We start from the raw sequence: 23,494 nt of genomic DNA, 5'->3' as shown, positions 1-23,494 counted from the left end.
GGTTACAAGCTTCTGGTGGTGATGTTCAGCAACTCCTTCAACGGACAAGCGTTGGATATTGAAACGCATCGTTCTGTTGTTTCGTGAATTCGTAACGCTGTGAAGTCGCGCCCGAATTTTTGCAACTACAAGATAGTGATCCGAGTCAATGTTTGGGCCTCTGAAGGACGAAGAGAAATGCCGTCAGTCGATCAGCAAGTGGTCTATCTGTGAACTAGTATCTCCACTCGGATGTTGCCAGGTGTGTTTGCGGATATTCTTACGTGCGAAGTAGGTACTGTTAATTGTCATCCCTCTAGCAGCAGCAAAGGTCACAAGTCGCAGACCATTATCGTTGGTAGCGCAATGAAGGCTTTCTCTACCAATTACAGGACGAAAGAAACTTTCTCTTACGATTTGCGCATTTGCATCCCCGATGACAATCTATACATGTGTTGGGCACTCTCCATAGAACTCATCTTTCACGTCATCAGGCTTATCGTTCGTTGGGCCATAAATGCTGATCAGGCTATTATTGAAGAATTTGCCCTTCATTCTCAACACGCAGATGCGGTCGCTTATCGGCTTCCAATGGATAAAACGCTTCATCTGCCCCCCGATCACCATGAAGCCAACTCCAGGTTCTGCTCTGTCTCCGCCGCTATAGTAGATTTTGCTACATTTGCGACTAGTATAAAAACCTATAAAAACTGAAGAACCAATCAATATTTATTAAGAAAACAACAATGCATTTATTTTCACTTTAAACTAAAATGTTAATTGAAACAAACATACAACAAACATATCTATCCAGCTTTCCACGCTTGGTAATGGCGGCTTGTCGGTATGTAAAAATCAATCGGTCACTGTACTGTTTGACACTAGCTGGAGGAAAGCTCACTGGCGTTCCTGGGTGAGGGGAAGGGAAAAAAGGCCTTTTCGCCAGTGAGTTTTCCTCCAGCTAGTGTCAAAAAGTACAGTGACCGATTGATTTTTATATACCGACAAGCCGCCATTACCAAGCGTGGAAAGCTGGATTTTTGAAACAAAATTAAAAATCTTTCAAAATCAACAAGATTATGTGAAAATTGAACCAAGCTAAGCTTCATGGAATAAAAGCTCAGTGGCGTAGCCCGGGGATGGGCGGGGGGTTAGCATAACCTGCCCCCCCCCCCAGAGACAATTTTTTTAGAAGAAATTTATTTTCGAACCCTCACAAATTAAAAAAAATATCCAGCTTTCCACGCTTGGTAATGGCGGCTTGTCGGTATGTAAAAATCAATCGGTCACTGTACTGTTTGACACTAGCTGGAGGAAAGCTCACTGGCGTTCCTGGGTGAGGGGAAGGGAAAAAAGGCCTTTTCGCCAGTGAGTTTTCCTCCAGCTAGTGTCAAAAAGTACAGTGACCGATTGATTTTTATATACCGACAAGCCGCCATTACCAAGCGTGGAAAGCTGGATTCAGAATACCCCCCCAGACCAATTAGGGTAACGACACCAATAGTGGAGGCATTAGTAGATCCACAAAAGAAAATATGTTTTAAAAATTGATAGTTATGGGAAATTTACAGCTTTAATATCTTAGTGAATAGATAAACTAATAAATTTGCTAACAAAAATGAGATAGATGTCATTTAACATCAACAATTACCAAATATTGCTTGCACCACTAATGGTACACTCTTCCTTTAGTGGCGGTAAAAATTAATTTTGGTTCCCATAGTGGTGCTATCCATTATGGTTCTTATGAGACTCGCCACTATTGGTATAGTTGCGCCACTATAGGTGCAAGGGAGTCGATTTTGTTAAGGAAAATCATTGTTTTTAATAGTTTTTCAAGCGAAATCTTGAGATAAGTTGCATTCAATAGGATATTTAAAGCACGACGTATCAACTGAAACCATCGTAATGTGTATAAATATGATAAATCTCATTAAAACCCCACTACCTCCACTATTGGTGCTACCTCCACTAAGGGTACGGTTACCCTATCTGGCTACGCCACTGTCAAAGCCTAAAAAGGTTTCGCTTCATCAACAATACTGGTTGTTGAAATAATAATAGGGAAGGAGGTTCGGTTGTGGGCACCCTTTTGTGTTTGGTCCATAACTTTGGCCCTGGTTGATCTTATGTCGACATTTGCATAGCAATCGAAAGCTGAACTTATAACCTTACTACTAGCGAAGACCACATTATCAATTGATAAAGTGGTCTTCGCTACTAGCAAAGAAATTAATATGATTTCATCGATTTAGAAAAAAATTTAGAAAATTTTACATTTTTGGACATTTTCATTTCGTGGTTCGGTTGTGGGCACCCTTGAAAACTTAGCTAAAAATAAAGAAGCATGAATAAAAACCACCCATATTTAAATACAATGAATAGTTTATTCATTCTAAAAGCCAGGAGACACTAAAAAAACTCAAATCAATTCACCTAGCAGTGATGATGCCTCCCTCGGTGCATTAAGGAGGATGTTGAAAAAAATCACATAAGAAAGGTCTAAAATAGCACTTTAGGTAAATGGGTTTTAATTTTTCATTGATTTACGTTTTATTGGTATGCATCACAGTCAAAAAAATCCTGATTAATCACCCTAGCGGCAATATTGCCTTTCTCGTTCATTTCAAAAAATAATATTTTGGCCATAAATTTTGATTCCATAGTCCGATCTGACCAATTTTCAATAGGAAACAATGGGAAAGCATTCCCCGTCGAATGCAACTTGTTGCAAGCAAATCGGTCAACGCTTTGTTCCAAAAAGTGTGTGTAAAATGACTAGACATGCCCAAAGAACAAAAGTATTAAATAAACTCATTATTTCGAACAATTATGTCAAACTAATTATAAAAACTGCCTTAAAACGTTATTGAAAACAAGTTAAGGGACAAGTAAAACGATATTGAATGATTTATCAATAAAATGAGGGTGCCCATAACCGAACCAATAAAGGTGCCCACAACCGAATTTCGCAGCCTTTTTGGAACGAGAAGAAAAAAAAATCGCGCTAAAATTTTGATGGCAATCGACATTGGGCCTCAAAATAGATAAAATTGACTGTGTAAATACGCATTAGAACTCACTTTTTGAATTAAAGCCTTTAATTTATGACACTTTGAAAAAGGCCAAAAAAAACTTTCGTGTTGTTTTTCTTGTACGAAAAATTTATTTGTTTCTATCACAGCAAAAATTATTGTAAAACACATCGACGTAATTTGCCCGATGTAGGAAAAAAGGCTATGTAACAACGAAATACAGATACAAAATTACAACAATTGTATGTGCATTTACATCGCCTGGAAATTACACAGGATAATGAAATCCATTTAACATCACGTTACTATCGTGTAATAAAGACATACAGGCAATGGTATTATTACACCGAAACGTATGCAACCATCTTATTCTAATATGCGTGTTTATTATTACACACATTTTATTTAATATTGCGTTGAATAAAAACGCAATATTAAATCTGGCTGCACTTCTCTAAAGGCTCCGTCAGACGTTGCAAGCAAATCACTCGTGCGAGCGAATGATTCCTGAGAGCACTCGCAATTGCAGTCACACGTAGCAGTTTTTTACTTTAAGCAAATGACAAATTTACTCTCATGCAAATATAAACAAAAACGAAAAACTTGTTTTTCGGCCACAAAATCTAATTTTATTCCTATTTTTGCAGTGCAACACTGCCACCTGAAAACGTTTTCACTTTTGCGAGCGAAAAATTTGCTAGTGCTGCACTAGCAAGCGCAATTTCGTTTCTGCGAGTTGAAGATTTTTAACGCTTAGCAGTCACACATTGCAAGCGAGCGTTTGCTTACGAGTTGTCATTTGTTTGCCACGCTCATTTGAATCTACTCAAAAGTGAGTCAAAATGACTCACTTTTGAATTTTAATGCTAATGTCAAAAAGTGAGTAACATTATATTTAGCAGGTGAGTAAATTTTCACTCACTTCCCATAATTTCAGCTTTTACTCACTTTTGCGTAATTGCCTCAACTGTCAAGCTGTTTGAAAATTTTTCTCGTGCTTTTATAAAGTGTATTTTGTGAAAACTGAAATGTTCCGGACGTGAATATTCGATATTTATGGACAGACATCGGCGCAGATGGGCAGAGCTGGTGGTGATGATCCGGCTGGACATGACCCGCAAGGATTCTCGCAGCACGATCGAGCGACGGAGGATTCTTCCAAATTCCATGATATCTCCGATTCTCGATATGGCCTTGAGGGTGTCTGGAACTTGAACTTGCCTTTGCCCTTGCCTGCGGTGTCAACAAAGACATGGATATTATTGTGGTGGATTCAAGACCCAAATGTTCCGGATCACGATATACGAACCGGGCACCAAGCCGGGCAAGTAACAGTCCCGCTACGAAACTGGAATGAAGACAATAAATATCTACCGGAAAATTTGTGATGCGTTCCATCTGTTGGTATTACAGTTCGGGTACGCGAAGCACATACTCGTGCCTGAAATATTATGCGCGTTAACGCCTTCAAAGAACTTGTAATCGTTCCAATGTCAGTCAGCGTTATCTGCGAAACGTTATCATTACATTCAAGTAAGTTTTTAAGTACTGAACTCATTAAGTGATATTTTTCAGATGTGAGCACGCATGTTAATAAAAGCAAGCGACAAATTGGTGTTATAACGAATTTGTAATCGTTCGATGGATAATGAAACAAATGCGTTGTACCCATTGTATCAATCAATGCGTTATGAAAATAAGTTTTTTTTTAATTTACATCGCAGATAAAAGTCTCTACTCCCGCCAAGACGGTGCCCATGTACACACAGATGGAAACATTTCCCCCTCTCAAGCGATCGTCGGTGGTACAGGAGGTGCAGTGCGTCTACGACGATCAGACAATCCAGGTGGTGCCAGTCCTTGTGTTGTGCCAGTCACATCTTCGCGCACCCGGCGAGGGTCTATCACGGGTCAACAGCGTCAGCTATTGTGACCATTACGTTCACGTGAAAAGACAGATCCCGAGTCCCAACAAGCACAAAGTGATGATGGAGGTTAGAATGTTTAGTTCCGATAAATGTTTTGAGTTTATTATAATTTCCCCTCGTTTCTTATTTTTAGGTGTACGCAGAATTGGAAGAAGATACCCCCGGTCAAATCATGGGCGTTTCATCGTCTATAGTTCCTTGGTGACGAAGAAAATGAATCTATCGAGAACAAAATCACTCAGTGCCCGAATGATGATGATTTTATCGACTACTTATGTATTTAAACTCTTATGTAAACTCTTAGCATTATGTATTGGTACATCCCACTAAAATTATATTAATAAATGATTTGAGCTAGGCGAAATACTATTCCGATTATTAAAATGAAATTCCATTCCATTGCCAAGCGCAAAACATTTTCAAAAGTGAGTAAGATCTACTCACTTTTAGCTGGAAAAAAGTGAGTAAGTCTTACTCTAATTTTGACATATTGCTGCATTACTCGTAAGTGAGTAAACATTCGGTTACTCAAAAGTGAGCTGTTCCACTTTTTTCCAAAGTGAGTCGAATTTGACTCACTTTTGAGTAGATTCAAATGAGCGTGTATGCATGCAATCACTTTCAGTGTAGTCAGACAGGCAAATTTTTGACAGTTGTCACTTTCTGCGAGCAAAATGCTCGTTGCGAGTGATTTGCTTGCAACGTCTGACGGCACCTTAACTCAGCTCCAGTTTGTCAAGGTGCCATCTTGAAATAGTTCGTGAAAATTCATGGAACTTGCAGGTTTAGATTTTGATTGTTGTGAATCTTTTTGTTTGTTTCAAGATTTTAATAATTGCATATTTGTAGCTTTATCAAATAGTAAATGTCCACATCATCCAGAACCGTATAAGATGTAAGTATATATTTTCCTTGCAATAATTAATAATAATTAATTTATTCGATTTCTGTTTCAGGATTATGTAGTTCTGTATTTCGAAACGGCTGAGAACTTTCAGAATGATCAGTCTGGAATCAGCTATAGTTCACGGGTCGATATACGGATAAATTACCGGAGAAGCCAAATCTTATCCGCGATGCCGTAGTTTCTTGAATGGATCGTGGAAAAGAGACCGATTCTCGGTGAAAGTGTCCGACTTCTGTGCGCCCATTACCAAGACCTGCTCCCAATATTTAGGCTATTTGGCATGGAAATAGGAAAGCGACGAGTCTGGGATGGAACTCACGACGGCAAAAGCGGTAGCAACAATACCACCGAGCTCGTCTTAACCCAATCATCGGTCTATGTGGCCGGCATAAAGTATGTAAACATAAGTTCTAAAACATATTCATACATAAACCAAACAGTGCCTTTAGCAAGCCCTATCCTATTATTGATATAAGGCTACTTTTACTTAGATAATTAAACAATCTTGTTGCCAAAACATCATCGAAAATGTCTTGGGGAAGAACCACAAAGTACGTCACGCAAAAATCTGCGATTTTCAACCCCTCTTCCCTCTGTCACACTTTGAATCATTACGCTGCTCGGAACCTCTCCTCCCCCTTAAAGCGTGACGTATCTTGTAGATGCCTCTTTGCCAATAATAAAACAAGTTTCCGCTTTTCGGATACGTAATTACTAGTTTGTTTAGGGAAATTACTAAATTTATTTTCCAATGTTTCAGGCTATCCCGCTTGTACAACTATCCTGACATGATGAAGTTATTTTGCCATAAAGCCCATTTCAGTATCGGGTCGGATGTGCTTAGAAATTTGGAGCAACGAAACAAGATGTGAGTAATGCTAAATAGTGATACCTTTATAGCATATTCAGATTACGCCATTTATCATATTAATTATCGTGTAGAATATGAGGCTTCAAATTACTCTTTATCATGATATTTATTATCATAAATGGCGTAAATCTAAATAGGATTTAATGGAGCTTCGGGAATATTTTATTTTTGGGGGGAAACCAGCAGATGTTCTACACCAAAGAGTTATTATTAACTTTATTTGGGAGATTTTCACCAGGGACTGGTTCATCTCCGCAGAGGAAAAGGGCGACAAGCCCCGGGGAGTAAAATAGTACAGGGATTTAAGTCAACTTATTATATTAAAGTATCATATATACATCTGTTGGTTCGTCTTGGTGTGGTTGCGAAGATGAGTGTTGTTATCCGAAACGTTCCATATTCGATGTCCACTATACACCAATTCATCTGTGGTATTGAAGCTAGTATTGAACTTATTCAACATGTTTGTTGGTTACAGAATTGGAACTTCATCAGTATGCTTCTACGCTTCCGCATGAAATATAATTGGCATTCGAAGGAACATGTTTTCCAACAGAACCTTTATTTTTTTAAAGTTTAATATAGGGAGATAGACGATTTGTGCAGCACCCCTTTTCCCAACGTGTATTGCTCGGCGTCATTAAATCTAAATAGCTTGTTTTTAGCACCGAAACTAACCAAATACTAAAAAAACGAGATATTGGTTTGCAATGGGTCTCCCCTATGTCTAGACAATTCGCTTCGTCGCTTCGTCAGGTCAGAACCGTAACAAACTAGCAGATAGTATTTAGCTTCTTAATGGCCCGTTTACATATGAGCTAGTTCTAGTGGACAATGCACTGTCCGACAATACTAGCACGGTATTAGCATCATGTAAACAGGAATTGTCCTCGCTAATAAGCGTTTACATTATGCAAATTTCGTGCTAATATTGTCGGATAGTGCATTGTCCGCTAGAACTAGCTCATATATAAACGGGCCATAAACAGGTACTAGTGTGATCATGTGCCATGTACCAATCATAATCAAATAGAAGAAATCAATATTGAACCAGTTTAACACTAATTGAATAAAGTAAAGTGAGTCTTGAGACAGAGTGAACCTCATAACTAAAGAGTAGACGCAAGGGGACATGACTTGATATTTCTCGAAAGACTATTGCTAATGTTATTACTATAAAACACAACACATTAACATTATAAAATAATTAATATTGAGCGTCTTAGGGGAAAATGTTACAAGGTTAAAATACTTCAAACTTCCATTCACTTCCGCTATATTCGGAATATAGCGGAAGTAAATGGAAATAAGTATTTTAACCTTGTAACATTAACATTAGAATAATATTTAATTCATTTATTTAGTCCACATCTAAACAGAAAATTTGATGCCCAATTTCGAGGCCACATCTATCCATCCTCGGTTACGCCCCACGCTCGCCAAGTCGTTCTGTACCTGGTCAGACCACCTCGCTTGCTGCGCTCCACGCATTCTTGTACTTGGGGGTCGTGAGCGAACACCATCTTTGCAGGGTTGCTATCCGACATTCTTGCAACATACCCTGCCCATCCTACCATTCCAGCATTAACTAGCCTGGATGTGCTGTAGAGTTTGGCCAGCTCTTGTTTCATCCCTCGTCGCCACACTTTGTCCTCTTGCACACCGTTGCAGATGGTCATAAGCACCCGTCTCTCGAATACTCGAGTGCTTGCAAGTCTTTCTCGAGCATGGACCAAGCTTCATTTGCGCAGGGGACCACCGTTCTTATGAGCGTTCTATACATGGTACATTTGGTACGGGCGTCAATCTTTTTTTACCGAAGTTTCTTCTAGAGCCCGTAATAGGCCCGTCTTCCCGACAAATGATGCGCCTTCGTATTTCACGACTAACATTATTATCAGCCGTTAGCTAGGATTCAAGGTAGACGAATTCACCGACGACTGGTTCCCAGGCGGGCTCTGTGGCGCTTGGTTCCGCCCACTAGCATGTACTTTGTATTCGATACGTTCACCAACAGTCCAAATTTTGTGGCTTCACGTTTCAAGCGGGTGTACAGTTCCGCCCAGGGATTGAACTTATCGTTTCATTATCATTTAGTATTCAGTCAATAACTAATTCTGTTGCAAATGTTCGTCCGACAATGTCCACATTATCCTCGAAACAAATACATTGACTAGGTCTGTTGAAAATTGTACCTCGGCTGTTACACCTGGCTCTCCGCATGACATCTTCTAGCGCTGCGTGGATGGTGACGTGCAGCCATGGACCGAGCTGAATGGAGAAGATTTTTATGTACTGCACAGGCCACTCCGGCCTTAGTCTGGTAATAAATAAAAAGTGTTGCGACCCGATATTCACTGTATTTTCGGAGGATTTGCAGTACAGTAAAGATCTGGTCCGTTATCGAGCGCCCTTCAACGAAGGGCTTGATAACTTTCCATGAACTCATTCACTATTGGTGACAGAAGACGGAAGACGATCTGGGAGAAATCACTTTGTAGGCGGCATTAAGGATGGGTATCGCTCAAAAGTTCTTACAATCCAACTTGTCGTTTTTCTGGTAGATGGTGCATATGATTCCTTCCAATTCTCCGGTAGCTGTTCAGTTTCCCAAATTCTGACTATCAGTTTGTGCAGACAAGTGGCCAGCTTTTCCTGACCCATCCTGATGAGCTCAACTCCGATATTAAACTTACCAGCTGCTCAATTGGTTTTTAGCTGTTGGATCGTTAACTTTCCCAACGGTGGGGGCTGATTGGCTTCGTCTGTTGAACTGACGTAGTTGTCTCCTCCGCTGCCTTGACCTTCTCTGCCTGTTCTCTAACCCCCTTCAGGTGTTTCTCGTAGTGCTGCTTCCACCTTTCGATCACTTCACCATATGTTCGTCCGCCAAGATGCTCCCATCCTTATCCCTGCCCATCTCGGCTCACGATAAGAAGCCTTTACGGGATGCGTAGAGTCCCTGATAGTACTTGCGTGTTTAAAGAGAAAGGCACAGCTGTTCCAACACCTCGCACTCTACTTCTTCAAGACGGCGTGTTTTCTGCTGAAAAGGCGGGTCTGCTGTTTTCGTTTCAGTCTATAGCGTTCCATGTTCTGCTGGGTTTCTTGCTGCAGCACGATCGCCCGTGTTATGTCCTTCTCTACAATCTGTCTGCACTCTTCGACGAATCAATTGTTCCGTAGACTTCGCCCCACATACCTGCCATTGCGTTGTTAATGGCTGCTTAATTGTACTCCAGCAGGCTTATGTACACTGAAGTTTTTTTTTACGCGGTTTCTTTTGCGCGGTTTTAACGACGTAAAAAAACCGCGCTATTTAAATAAAACGACGTAAAAAAAATCCAAAAGGTTAGACTTAGAAAATTTTATATGTTATATGCCTACTGGGGACTTTTTAAATTGGGACTTATAATGGCCCTACCCCGTCTTCCTATTTGTTCGCAAGGTGTTGTTTGTAGGTCATAGTACGCTAGTATGGATCGTGATATGGTACATGGTTTTGTGATATAAAACCAGGAATGTGTTCCGATCTATGCTCAAGCTCATCCAAGAATCTCCTGAAATAAGGCCTTGAGATCTTGTATAAAGATCTGTCCTCTTGTTTTAAATATGGTACATGCTCTGTGTGACTCATAGAATAGATTGTGTTCAAGGCCTAAGTTCTTGGTCATCCAAAAAAATCCCGAAGCAAGGCCTTTAGATCTACACGCGTAACCAAAGATCTGCCCGCCTGTTTCAAATATGGCACATGCTCTGTGTGACTCATAGAATAGATTATGTTCAAAGCCTAAGTTCTTGGTCATCAAAAAAAGTACCGAAGCAAGGCCATTAGATCTACATGCGTAACCAAAGATCTGTCCGCCTGTTTCAAATACGGCACATGCTTTGTGTGACTCATAGAAAAGATTGTGTTCAAAGCATAACTTCTTGGTCATCCAGAATACTTCCGAAGTAAGGCCTTGAGATCTACACGCGTAACCAAAGATTTTTCTGCCTGTTTCAAATATGGTGCATGCTCTGTGTGGATCATAGAATAGATTGTGTTCAGAGCATAAGTTCTTGGTCATCCAGAAAATTTGCGAAGTAGGGCCTTCAGATCTACACGTGTAACCAAAGATTTATCCACCTGTTTCAAATATACTACATGCTCTATGTGACTCATAGGATAGATTGTAATCAAAGCATAAGTTCTTGGTCATCCAAGAGATCCTTGAAGTAAGGCCTATAGATCTACACGCGTAACCAAAGATCTATCAGCCTGTTTTAAATATGGTACATGCTTTTCGTGGTTCATAGAATAGACTGTGTTCAAAGCATAAGTTATTGGCCATCCAATAAAGTACCGAAGTAAGGCCTTCACATCTACATGCGTAACCAAAGATCTATCAGCCTGTTTAATATATGATACATGCTCTTAGTGGTGTAGTATTAGCTTTATTATTAGCATTAGCATTAGTATTGAGCAATTCGGACAAATTCGTAGGTGGTACAAGCCTGGACTATTGTATAAGAGTAGCACTTTCACATTCATCCGTTACCACAGATATTGATTTGGGGCTAATCACTATCTCTTATATGGAAGCAATGCACTCTCCAATAGTCGAGTTCTGTCTTGGCCACGTCCTTGCGAATGCTGAAGAAGGGGAAAGATGGTATGTTAAACACCTAATTAAGAAAGATGCAGCGACGAACTCCCATGTGTGTCACTTAAGGTTTTTGGAATTGTTAATGTGGAAGATTATAACAGTAGGAATCGTTTTGGTAAAACGTGTAACACAGAAACAGCTAAGATAGAAATACAGTCGGAAACGAAAGAACCTAGAAATGAACCCATGATGTTATAATGAACCCATGACGCTTCTGCTTATAAGGCAGAACCGGTAGCCACTAGGCCACCCAACTAGTCTTTTTGTGGTTCACAAAGTATTGTATGTACACAAAATCCATATACTTACTACAACTTATGCTTTGAATACAATCTATTCTATGAGTCACGTAGAGCATGCACCATATTTGAAATAGGCAGACAGATCTTTGGTTACGCGCGTAGATCTAAAGGCCTTGTTTCGGAATTTTTTTGGATGACCAAGAACTTAGGTTTTGAACACAATCTTTTCTATGAGTCACTCAGAACATGTACCATATTTGAAACAGGCTGATTGATCTTTGGTTACGCGTATAGATCTATAGGCCTTACTTCGGATTTTTTTTGGATGACCCAGAACTTATGCTCTGAACACAATCTATTCTATGAGTCACACAGAGCATGTACCATATTTGCAACAGGCGGACAGATCTTTGGTTACGCGTGTAGATCTAAAGGCCTTACTTCGGGATTTTTTTGGATGGCCAAGAACTTATGCTTTGAACACAATCTATTTTATGAGTCACACAGAGCATGTACCATATTTGAAATAGGCAGACAGATCTTTGGTTACGCGTGTAGATCTAAAGGCCTTGTTTCGGATTTTTTTTGGATGACCAAGAACTTAGGCTTTGAACACAATCTTTTCTATGAGTCACTCAGAACATGTACCATATTTGAAACAGGCTGATTGATCTTTGGTTACGCGTATAGATCTATAGGCCTTACTTCGGATTTTTTTTGGATGACCTAGAACTTATGCTCTGAACACAATCTATTCTATGAGTCACACAGAGCATGTACCATATTTGAAACAGGCGGACAGATCTTTGGTTACGCGTGTAGATCTAAAGGCCTTACTTCGGGATTTTTTTTTGGATGGCCAAGAACTTAGGCTTTGAACACAATCTATTCTATGAGTCACACAGAGCATGTACCATATTTGAAACTAGAGGACAGATCTTTATAGATCTCAAGGCCTTATTTCATAAATCTCAAGGCCTTATTTCAGGAGATTCTTGGATGAGCTTGAGCATAGATCGGAACACATTTCTGGTTTCATATCACAAAAACCATGTACCATATCACGATCCATACTAGCGTACTATGACCTACAAACAACACCTAGCAAACAAATAGGAAGAAGCCCCGTCCATTATAAATCCCAATTTAAAATTTTCTAAGTCACCAGTAGGCACCGGCATAAAAAAATGTTCTAAGTCCCCAGTAGGCACCAACATATAAAATTTTCTAAGTCCCCCAAAAGGTTTTTTTATGTCGTTTTTTTTTAAATAGCGCGGTTTTTTTACGTCGTTTTTTTGAAATAACGCGTTTTTTTTACGCGGTACATGGAGCGACGTAAAAAAAACCTTAGTGTATATATACAAGGTATGTACAAAATAAAAATTTTGGGTATAATTCGATGTGTTGTAACCTCGGTTGTAACTACATATGTCAATTATTATCCGGTTTTAACAATTTAGGGATGCCTGAACTAGAAATTTAGTGCAGTTTCACGATATGTTCATGGAACCGACGGTGTCAGGCCATTAGGCCGAAGGCCGTTAGGCCGAAGTTTATTAGGCCGAACGGTCATTAGGCCGAATTAGCAAAAAGTGGAAAATGAGAAGTTCTTTCTTTACCTTACCCCTTCTTCCTTCTTTCTTCTTCTTTGTTCCTTCTTCCTCCTTCCTTCTTCCTTATTTCTCCTTCCTTCATCCTTCTTTCTTGTTTTTTCTTCCTTCTTTCTTCCTTTTTCCTTCTTCCTTCTTCCTTCTTCTTTCTTTCGTCATTATTCTTCATTTTTCCTTTTTCTTTCTTCCTACTTCCTTTTTCCTTTTTCCTTCTTTCTTTTTCCCTTTTCCTTCTTTCTTTTTCCTTTTTCCTTCTTCTTTCTTTTTTCTTCTATCTTCCTTCTTTCTTCTTCCCTCTTCTTTCTTTCTCCCGTCTTCTTTCTTCTTCCTTTTTCCATCTTCCTTTTTTTCTTCCTTCTTCTTTCTTTCTTCTTCTTTCTTCCTTCTCCTTTCTTCCTTCTTACTTCTTCCTTCTTACTTCTTCCTTCTTCCTTCTTCCTCCTTCTTTATTCCTTCTTCCTTCTTCTCTCTTCCTTTTTCCTTCTTCTTTCTTCGTTTTGCCTTCTTCCTTCTTCTTTCTTCCTTCTTCCTTCTTCCTTTTACCTTCTTCCTTCTTCCTTTTACCTTCTTCCTTTTTCCTTCTTCCTACTTTCTTTTACCTTCTTCTTTGTTTCATGTTTCCTCTTCCTTCTTTTTTCTTCCGTTGTCTTTCTTCTTTCTCCTGTCTTCCTTATTTTTTCTTTCTTACTTCTTCCTTCTTCCACCTTCCTTATTTCTTCTTCCTTCTTCCTTTTTCCATCTTCCTTTTTTTCTTCCTTCTTTCTTCTTCCTTTTTCCTTCTTCTTCTTCTTTCTGGCTTCTTACTTCCTTCTTCCTCCTTCCTTATTCCTTCTTCCTTCTTTCTTCTTCTTTCTTCCTTTTTCCTTCTTCTTTCTCCCTTTTTCCTTCTTCCTTCTTCCTTCTTCCCTCTTCCTTTTACCTTCTTCCTTCTTCCTTTTACCTTCTTCCTTTTCCTTCTTCTTTGTTTCATGTTTCCACTTCCTTCTTTTTTCTTCCGTTTTCTTTCTTCTTTCTTCTGTCTTCCTTATTTCTTCTTTCTTCTTCCTTCCTGCTTCTTCCTTCTTCATTCTTCTTTTATCCTTCTTTCTTCCTTCTTCCACTTTCCTTATTTCTTCTTCCTTCTTTCTTCTTCCTTCTCCCTTCTTCCTTTTGCCTTCTTCCTTCTTCTGTCTTCCTTCTTCCTTCTTCTGTCTTCCTTCTTTCTTCTTCCCCCTCCTTTCTACCTTCTTTATTCTTCCTTCGGCCTAATGGCCTTCGGCCTAATGACTCAGCATCGGAACCGACTATGGCCATAGGATACCGGAGATATTCCAGGTTTTTCGAAGGTAGATTCAGAACCATAAATTTGTGGTGGGTATTAGGATAAGCTGTGGTTAAAAGAAGAATAATATTAGTAACCACAAATAAAGTAGGACCCATATGTTGAAATTCGAAACCAGAACAGAATCAAGTGAGATATGGCCATTTGTTTAGAATCGGTGCCGTTCGATAGTTTTAAAAGGGACCACACCACAAGTTCATTTGAATCAAGCTTTTGGACCGATCTTCCATTATGATTACATTCCAGATTTCTTGTGATACGTCAAGAATGAAAAATCAACCAAAAAACGGTTCTGGACTCGCTGAGGTGCCCCCCGGGAACCTGTAGAAGGGATCATTTTAGTTTTAGCACCGAAACTAGTCATTCGATGGTTCGTTTTTCATGGTTTTTATCGGGAAGCGCGGCATGAAAATAAAATGGGCCTTTCACGATTTTGATTACTTCCGGGACCTACGGATTGTCCCCGGAGAACCTGTAGAAGGAAATTTCTATTTTAGCGCCAAAACTAGTTTTTCGTCTTTTTGGTTGGTATCAGACGCCTTCTGGAATGTAATCATAATGGAAGATCGGTCAAAAAGCTTGATTCAAATGAATTTGTGGCCTTCTTCTTCTTCAATGGCTCTACATTCCAACTGGAACTTGGCCTGCTTTTCAACTTAGCAATTCCGTAAATCCGCCGTACCAAACACAAACTGACTATCTACAAAACGCTCATTAGACCGGTAGTCCTTTACGAACACGAGACCTGGACGATGCTCGTGGAGAACTAACACGCACTTGGAGTTTCCGATAAGAAAGTGCTACGTACCATCTGTGGCAGATGGCGGACGGTATGTAGAGGAGGCGCATGAGCCACGAGTTGCGAGAGAACTCCTGGTCTAATGAGCGTTTTGTAGATATGTAGTCATTTTGGTACGGCGGCGAACTCTATCCGATCGGAGCGTTTTGCGGAGTCCAAAGTACGTACGATTTCCTGCCATGATGCGTCTCCGAATTTCCCTGCTGGTATCGTTATCGGAGGTCACCAGTGAGCATAAGTACACGAATTCTTCAACCACCTCGATTTCGTCATCACCAATACAAACTCGTGGTGGATGGCTTGTGTTGCGCTCTCTTGAGCCTCTTCCTATCATGTACTTCGTCTGCGACGTGTTGATACATAACTAGTCCAACCCGTTTAGCTTCGCTTTTCACAATATCAATGTCGTCGGCGAAACCAAATAACTGGACGGACTTCGTGAAAATCGTACTACTCGTGTCAATCCGTGCCCTTCGTATTACTCCATCCAAAGCGATGTCGAATAGCAGACACGAAAGACCATCACCTTGCCGTAACCCTCTGCGCGTTTCGAAGGGACTCGAGAATGCTACTGAAACTCGAACTACGCACATCACCCGATCCATTGTCGCCTTGATCAACCGTATCAGTTTATCCGCTTTCGTGCATTAGTTGCCATAACTGGTCCAGATCAATTGTATCATATGTGGCTTTGAAGTCGATAAATAGATGATGTTTGGGCGCGTTTTATTCGCGGCATTTCCGCAATATCTGACGTACGGCGAACACCTGGTGTGTGGTAGAGCGTTCACCCATAAGGGAAGATCCATTAATTACGTAACGCAAAAATTGGGCATTTTCAACCCCCCCTCCCCCCTATGTCACACTTTTTGTAAGAAACATCTGGAATTTTTGTATGGACCGTCACACTTCGCTCAACCCCCCCTCCCCCCTCTGAGCGTTACGTAATTTGTGGACGTTCCCCAAATGGAATGGACCCCGTGGATTCTCGAAGGAGTCTCTCCAAAATTCTCGAAGAAATCCCTACAGAATTACCAAAAGAATTCTTGAAAAGAAATCCTCCAGAATTCCCGAAGAATTCTCTAGAGTTCCCTAAGGAATCCCTCCATGATTCCCGAGTGAATCCCTCATAATTTCCCTCGAGAATTCTCGAAATTGTTCTTCCAGAACTCCAAAATGAATCACTCCAGAATTCCGGAAGGAATCCCTCCACGATTCTAGAAAATTTTTCTCGTGGGTTTCCGAAGCAATTTTTCCAGAATTCCCAAAGCAATTTCTTGAGAATTTCAGAAGAAATTGCTCCAGAATTACCGAAGGAATCCTTTGAGAATTGCCTAAAAAATCCAGAATTTTCAAAGAAATTCCTCCATAATTCTTTAATAAATCCTCCATAATTCCCGAATGAATCCCTCCTGAATTCCCTCCAGAATTCTGGGAAAATTCCTTCAGGATTCCCAAAAAATCCTGTGTGGATACTCGAAGGAATCCCTCCGGAACTCCCGAAGCAATCCCTTGAAAATTCCTTCCCGAAAAAACTACAAAATTCCCGAAGGAATCCCTCCATGATTTCCGCAGAAACCCAGAATTCTTGAAAAAAAAAATCCCTTCATAATTCCTGAAGAAATCCCCGTGGATTCTCGAAGGAGTCCCTCCAAAGTACCCGAAGGAATCCATAGAGAATTCCCAAAGGAATTCTTGAAAAAAAAAATCCTCCTGAATTCCCGAAGAATTCTCCTCTAGAGTTCCCTAAGGAATCCCTCCATGATTCCCTAACGAATCCCTCCTAATTTCCCTCGAGAATTCTCGACAGTTTTCTTACAGAACTCCAGAATGAATCGAAATCGATCAAAAATTACCGAAGGAATCGCTTGAGAATTCCCGATAAAACCTTCAGAAAGCACAAAGGAATCCGAAAAATTTTCTCGTGTATTCCAGAATGAATCCCTCCTGAATTTTCTTCAGATTTCCACAAAAAAATCGCTCCTGAATTCCAGAATAATTCCTTCCAGAATACCCGAATGAATTCCTTGAGTAATCCCAAAAAACCTCCAGAACTCCCGAAGGAATCCCTCCAAAAATCCTTCAGAATTGCCGATGAAACCACTCCAGAATCTCCAAAGGAATCTTTCCCGAATTCCCTAAAGAAAAAATCTCCAGAAGGAATCCCTCTATAATTCCCTAATGAATCCCTCCTGAATTCTCGATGAATTTCATCTAGAATTTCCTAAGGAATTGCTCCAGAAACAAAATAAATCCCTTCAGAATTCCTGAAGAAATCTTTCTAAAATTCCCGAACGAATCCCTCCATAATACCGAAATAATGCCTCCAGCAATTCCTGCTTGAAGGAATTTCCCCAGGATAGCCGAAGGTATCGCATATCATGGCTCTTTCCAGAATTCCAGAAAGACCCAAATCGGACGATTGCGGTGGGCCGGGCACGTATCCAGAATGTCGGACAGTAATCTGGTGAAAATGGGTTTAGACAACGATCCGACGGGCACAAGAAGACGAGGTGCGCAGCAAGCAAGGTGGATCGATCAGGTAGAGGATGATTTTTGGACCCTCCGTGGAGTGGTTGGCCACGTGGAACTAGGGTCCGAGCTGGATAGAGAAGAGATTTGGGTCTTGCTCAGAGTACGAGAACAGAAAAATTTGAAAATAAAATGCTTTATCTTGGATGAGTTTCATGAACTGACCACTTTTCCGAACGCTCCGGAACTCCCGGAGGGACACCGGACCGTGGAATAACCAGGAATTATGATGACCCATGGAAATAGACAGTAGCTACATTCTATTGTGATTATTGCCACAAAAATTGATGAAAATGACCATTTCCAAAATTACCCTTCGAAAGGCAAGGAATCACGCCAAAAATTATCCTAAGAATCTATGTTTCTTCAAAGCCGATTCCTGAGAATTAAAATGGCCAAATAGCAAAAATCAGTCCGTAACGACATCCATAGCTTTAATTTGGCTCAAAAAGATTAAAAGTTGATTCGAAAATGAACTTTTGGGAGCGACTTGATATTGGGGTCATTTTGAACCCGCTATGCATAATGTGTCACTTCTTTTGAATGCACTAGGAAGGTTAAAAAGGATATTTCTTTAGCAACCGCAGAAGAATTCTCAAAGAGATTACCATCGGAATCTTTTCTGCACCTTAGAAGGATTCCAGCCGAAAACTCAAAAGCAATTCAGTCGGAATGTTAACCTTCCGGGACTCACGTGGTACTGGATCTTTATTCCTCTAATTAACTCCCCTAATTAACGACAAGCGGGCTTTTTCGAAAGGTGTAGTAGTTTACAACGTTGCGTGCCCCGGAAGGTTAAAAGCATTCCTGTCGGAATGCTAGAAGGATTTCCGTCGGTAGAAGGATTCCTATCGAAATCTCAAAGGGGTTCCCTTCGGAGTCTCAAATGGATTCCCGTTTGAGTCCCCAAGGAATACACGTCAAGATCCTAAAAGGATTCCACTCACAATACTAATAGGATTCCCGTCGGAATCCTAAAAGAATTCCCATTGGAATCAAAGAGATAGTCATAATCCCAAAAGGATTCCCGTCGAAATTGGAAAAGGATTTTTGTCGGAATTACAGAAGGATTCCCGTCAGAATCCCAAAACGATTCGCATCATAATCCCAGAAAAATCCGTAGAATCACAAAAGGAATCTCAACAAAAAAATCCCGTTGAAATCTCAAGGAAATCTCGGAATTTCAAAAGGATTCTTGTCAGATTCACACAAGGATTGCGGTCGGAATTCCAAACGGATTTCCATCAGAATCCCAAAAGGATTGCCTTTAGAATCAAAACTCAAACGGATGCCCGTCGCAGTCCCAAACGGATTCCCAAAAGGATTTTCATAATACCCGTCGGAATCCTGAACGAATTCCAATCGGAGTCCTAGCAGGATTTCGTCGAAATCCCAGAAAGGATTCACGTCGGGATCCTAAAAGGATTCTCATCGGAATTCCAATAGTATTCCTATCGGGGTCCCAACAGGACTTCCGTTCGAATCCCAAAAAGGTTCCCTTCGTGGTCACAAATGGATTCTCGTCGAGAATCGGAATCTTAAAAAATTTCCTTCAGTATTTCAAAAACGATTCTCCGCGGATTCTCAAAAAGAATTCTTTATTTAAATCCCAAAAGAATTCTCGTCGGAATCCCAAAAGAACTCACGGCATGATCTCAAAAGGATTCCCGTCCGAATCGCAAAAGTAATCGTTTTGGAATCTAGATAGGATTCTCTTTGAAACCCCAAAAGGATTCCCTCCGGAAACCCAAAAAAAATCCTAGTGGAATACTTTTGAATTTCCGACGGGGAGCCTTCTGGAATTCAATCATTCCTAATCATTGCGTATTTCTATTTCCAGCGTATGACGTCGTCCAAAAACACTTTTCCTCGCCGCTATCCTGGGAATTTCGAATGAGATGCCGCTCATTTCTCGCCATGCCATATCACTGGCTCGGAAGTTTATGTCCAGGATGACTCGCTTTCCCTCGCTAGGTATGCTATGACCATTACAAGAGCTGCGGATGGACCGATCAGGACAATGAGGGCATCTTGGTGAGGGCTTCCATTCGACGAACAATCACCCTCGGTGTGAATAATGCTCATCCACAGTGAAATCAATTATTTATTAATTTGTTCACTACACCGCTTCTGCAGTAGAAAAACCCCGATTTCTGACCATAAAAATAATTTTCTTCATACAAATTGCTGTAATAGAATATACAAAATGAGAGCAATAAAATGTTATTTAGATGCAAATTCAATAAAAACATTTCAAAACCCGAAATTTCCGCCTTACCGAAATTAACATTCTGACCGGTTTTACATCTGATTCATTTACATCGTTTGGATTACATAATTTTATTGATTACATCTAATAAATTACATCGCTACTGTCCATTACACAGCAAGCTCTCGAGTACGTCGCACAGTGTAATATTCAGCAATCGATGGATTCGATGGGTTGCAGCGACTTCGATGTAATATTCAACAACTTTTTTTGCTGTGTAGTTCAAAGTAGAGAAGCCAAGGGGTGGGTCGCTGAGCACAATGTGCCAAGCACACATTTTACGGTGTATTGGAACAAAGTATTCACAAACTGTGGCACACTTTTGACATTAAATTTGCTGTATGTCAAAATTTGGCAACCCTGCAATTCTGCCCGCGTTTTTTTCTCAAACATAAATAACTTTTGTTAACATATTTTATTTCCGGATTTGTATACGGATTTTTCAGGACAAATCACTATTTGTGAATGAGGATTCAGCAAGGGATTAAGGCTCGGATTCAGGTGATAATTTGTCGAGTTGGCAAACCTACGCGAATAAAAACCTCGGATAATCATCTCCGAAATAAACTATCGACTAGATATCGGTGGCATAAATATAAACGTTAGCGTCTAGATTCGACGGGTAGGCGAGTATCTGTTAGCAAAAAATGAATGGATCGGCTTTAGAGGTTTATTGTGTTCCGGCGGTGGAAAATATAGAATAGTTTATGGCTTGGTTTATGGCAATGCAATATTAATAATTGCATGTAGAAAACGTTTTGTTTATCTTCATATTCTTCCGCTTCTGGTATGTTTCATATTCTTCAATGAAATTCTGCATATACAAACATTCAAAGGACCTGTAGCATCGCCCTACCTTCTGATCTGTTAATTGATTACAAAAATGAAGAAACTCGATGCTCATTGAGAGGTTAGAAGAGTTGTGACCTCGAATTCGTCAAGAATTTGATCAGCGAACTTCTAACCTAAGAGTAAAATCAGCAGTGATTCAAATCGTTCGGGGCTGTCAGTTTGAATATGAATCTGAAACATTGAATTTCCCAGCAGCTGTTCTAGATTCAGTTTTTATACCAGTCAACTGTCAAAAAAATAAAACTGGTATAACGTTCCGTTCTATTTTCTGCAGATTTGAACCACGATTGAATCACGAGATTCAAATATTTTTAATTGTTTTGGTGTATGGATGCGTCATTTTATCTACGGATCAATCCACTTTGCAATTCCGGCGCCTTTCTTGGCAGTAATATAATGATTTCAATTAATTGAAAATTTGAAAAACATGAATAAAACACTGCTGGGGGAACCAGCGAGTTTGTTCTATTTTGCTCCAGATGCAAACTAGAATAGTGGTCGAAAATTTAGAATCAAACTGAATCACTCCTGATTTCACCCTAATATTTGCAACCGGGTTAATATCAGTAGATGCACAACCGATGGAAGCGGAAAGAGGATCAATCAGGCTGCTGCTTGGGCTGCTGTCTATCAGCACAAACAGCACACGGAAGAAAAAAAGTACCCAAAATTGAGTACTTTTAAACTTACTTTTGAGTTATTTTTTCTCTTCGCTTTCATCCACTCTTTCTTTTGTTGTCAAAAACAAAAGAGCCAAACAATCCAACGACGCCAGTTCAATACGGGAAGCCAATTTTGAGTTTTATTACCTGAAGTCGAAATTGAGTGAATTAAACTTAAATTTGGGTCAATAAATTTTCCGTTGGGTACTATTTTAATATGGGAGTAAAGGCAAACTACTTCGACCCTACTTACTCAATTTTGGCTTCCCGTACGGATGTTCGAGGTTGGGTGAATTAAACTCACTATTGGGTAGTTTATTTCTTCCGTTCAGGGACTATTTTCGTTGAATTATATTTTTGGAGTTGTTCTGACCCGTTCAGAATGATGCGGAGCGGCGCAGGCTCAGTCTCCTGTGGTGGTTCCTGCTGAAATTCTGCTTTTCAAAGATTACTTCCAGTTGATGCGGCGGGAGAAATGAAAAGTATATTTCAAGCTCTATCTGGTAAAAGGGCGAATGTCGCAAGAGAGAATTCTCTTCGTCGACTTCCCCTCATTTGAATAAAAGTGACAAGCAGGGAATTTCTTTGCAGTTTATCACCTCAGAATGCAAGTTCGCATTGTTTAAACCACAAAGAAATCTGCGGCTTGTCACTTTTATTTAAAAGAGGGGAAGTCGACGAAGAGAATCCTCTCTTGCGACATTCGCCCTTATTCCAAATAGAGCTTGATTTTTCAGTTTTTCACATTTGACAGAAGTCCTTTTTTCTAATGTTTATGTTCGAACAGAGTTGCCAAATTTTATCATTTTGCCGCATGAGGCATTCCACGGGGGCATGTCAGTCGATCCTGAGCGACCATTTCGAAAATATTTGAAACTCTGCACAGTTTTTCAATTTCATCTAAATCGTCATTTTTCGATATCAAATCTTCATATTGAGTCACGACTAACTTTTCAAAAGGGTGTATGCGAAAATGGTTCAAAAATATTTAAAAAGCTGCACAGCAAAAACGGAATGTTCGATTGTTATGATTTTTTCAGCAAAGTTAGACAACTAAATGGTAATTCTTAAGAAAATGTGCAGAGTAAAAAAAAAATTTTTTTTGCCTTTAAAAATTTCATTTTTGTCACAAAAACTCAAATATCTCAAAACCCTATCTTTTTTCGAACGTAATTTTTTTAGGGAAAGCGGTCCATTATATTAGCTATCTACCATAAAAATTTGGTGATGGTAAACTAATAAACAAAATAGTTATGACATTTCAAACATTTCACAATTTTCACATTTAGTAAAAAAAAAATTTTTCTGTGTAAGTTATTTCGAGAATTGCAGTTTGATGCAGATTTTATTGTTAAGGGACGTGATTTAAACAAGTTGTTTTCATGATATTTTGATTTAATTATTCATAGCATCTATAAGAAACTTAGACACGATCCAGTGTTGTGATCAAAAGTATTGATAGTGTCATAATTTTCATTGCACGTGACTGGCGAAAAATTATTTTAATAGTGTTGAAACCTGTTGATAATAACGTTGATAGAAACATATCAGAAATGTTATTTTTAAGACAAAAGCTGCAAAATCAAAGATTTATATACACGTGTACGTCTATAGTTTACCTGCAAAAATATACCTCTTAGAGAATAGACTTTATGATCGGGAGGAAACGGGTATCTTCAACAACAACAAATGCATGATAGGTACATACCATGACAATGCTCACGAAAAAGCAAAAAATTACTACTACTAAGGTTGTTAAAGATCTTATAGTAATTTTTTTCTTCAGTCAAGCAAATGACACCAAACTAGTCAGTAAAAACTTAAAAGTGATTTTGTTT

The 23,494-nt window shown here is 39.7% G+C and overlaps 1 protein-coding gene across 2 annotated transcripts; it reads left to right on the top strand.

Annotated features, from left to right (window-relative positions):
* Positions 1-3,830: 3,830 nt before the first annotated feature.
* On the top strand, positions 3,831-5,291 carry LOC134207547 (protein tumorous imaginal discs, mitochondrial-like). Of its 2 annotated transcripts, none has more exons than XM_062683278.1 (3): positions 3,831-4,547; positions 4,739-5,008; positions 5,076-5,291. In XM_062683278.1, exons 2-3 carry the CDS (start codon positions 4,772-4,774, stop codon positions 5,145-5,147), a joined length of 309 nt encoding a protein of 102 aa, XP_062539262.1. In that variant the 5' UTR covers positions 3,831-4,547; positions 4,739-4,771; the 3' UTR covers positions 5,148-5,291. The 2 variants fall into 2 exon arrangements, with proteins under 2 accessions (XP_062539262.1, XP_062539327.1); XM_062683343.1 differs by having other exon boundaries at positions 4,535-4,591.
* Positions 5,292-23,494: the final 18,203 nt, after the last annotated feature.

The sequence above is a fragment of the Armigeres subalbatus genome, chromosome 1 (genome assembly GCF_024139115.2).
Source record: "Armigeres subalbatus isolate Guangzhou_Male chromosome 1, GZ_Asu_2, whole genome shotgun sequence".
Classification (NCBI taxonomy): domain Eukaryota; kingdom Metazoa; phylum Arthropoda; class Insecta; order Diptera; family Culicidae; genus Armigeres; species Armigeres subalbatus.
Note: the sequence above shows the minus strand (reverse complement) of the source record. Positions and strands in the feature narration are given on the sequence as shown.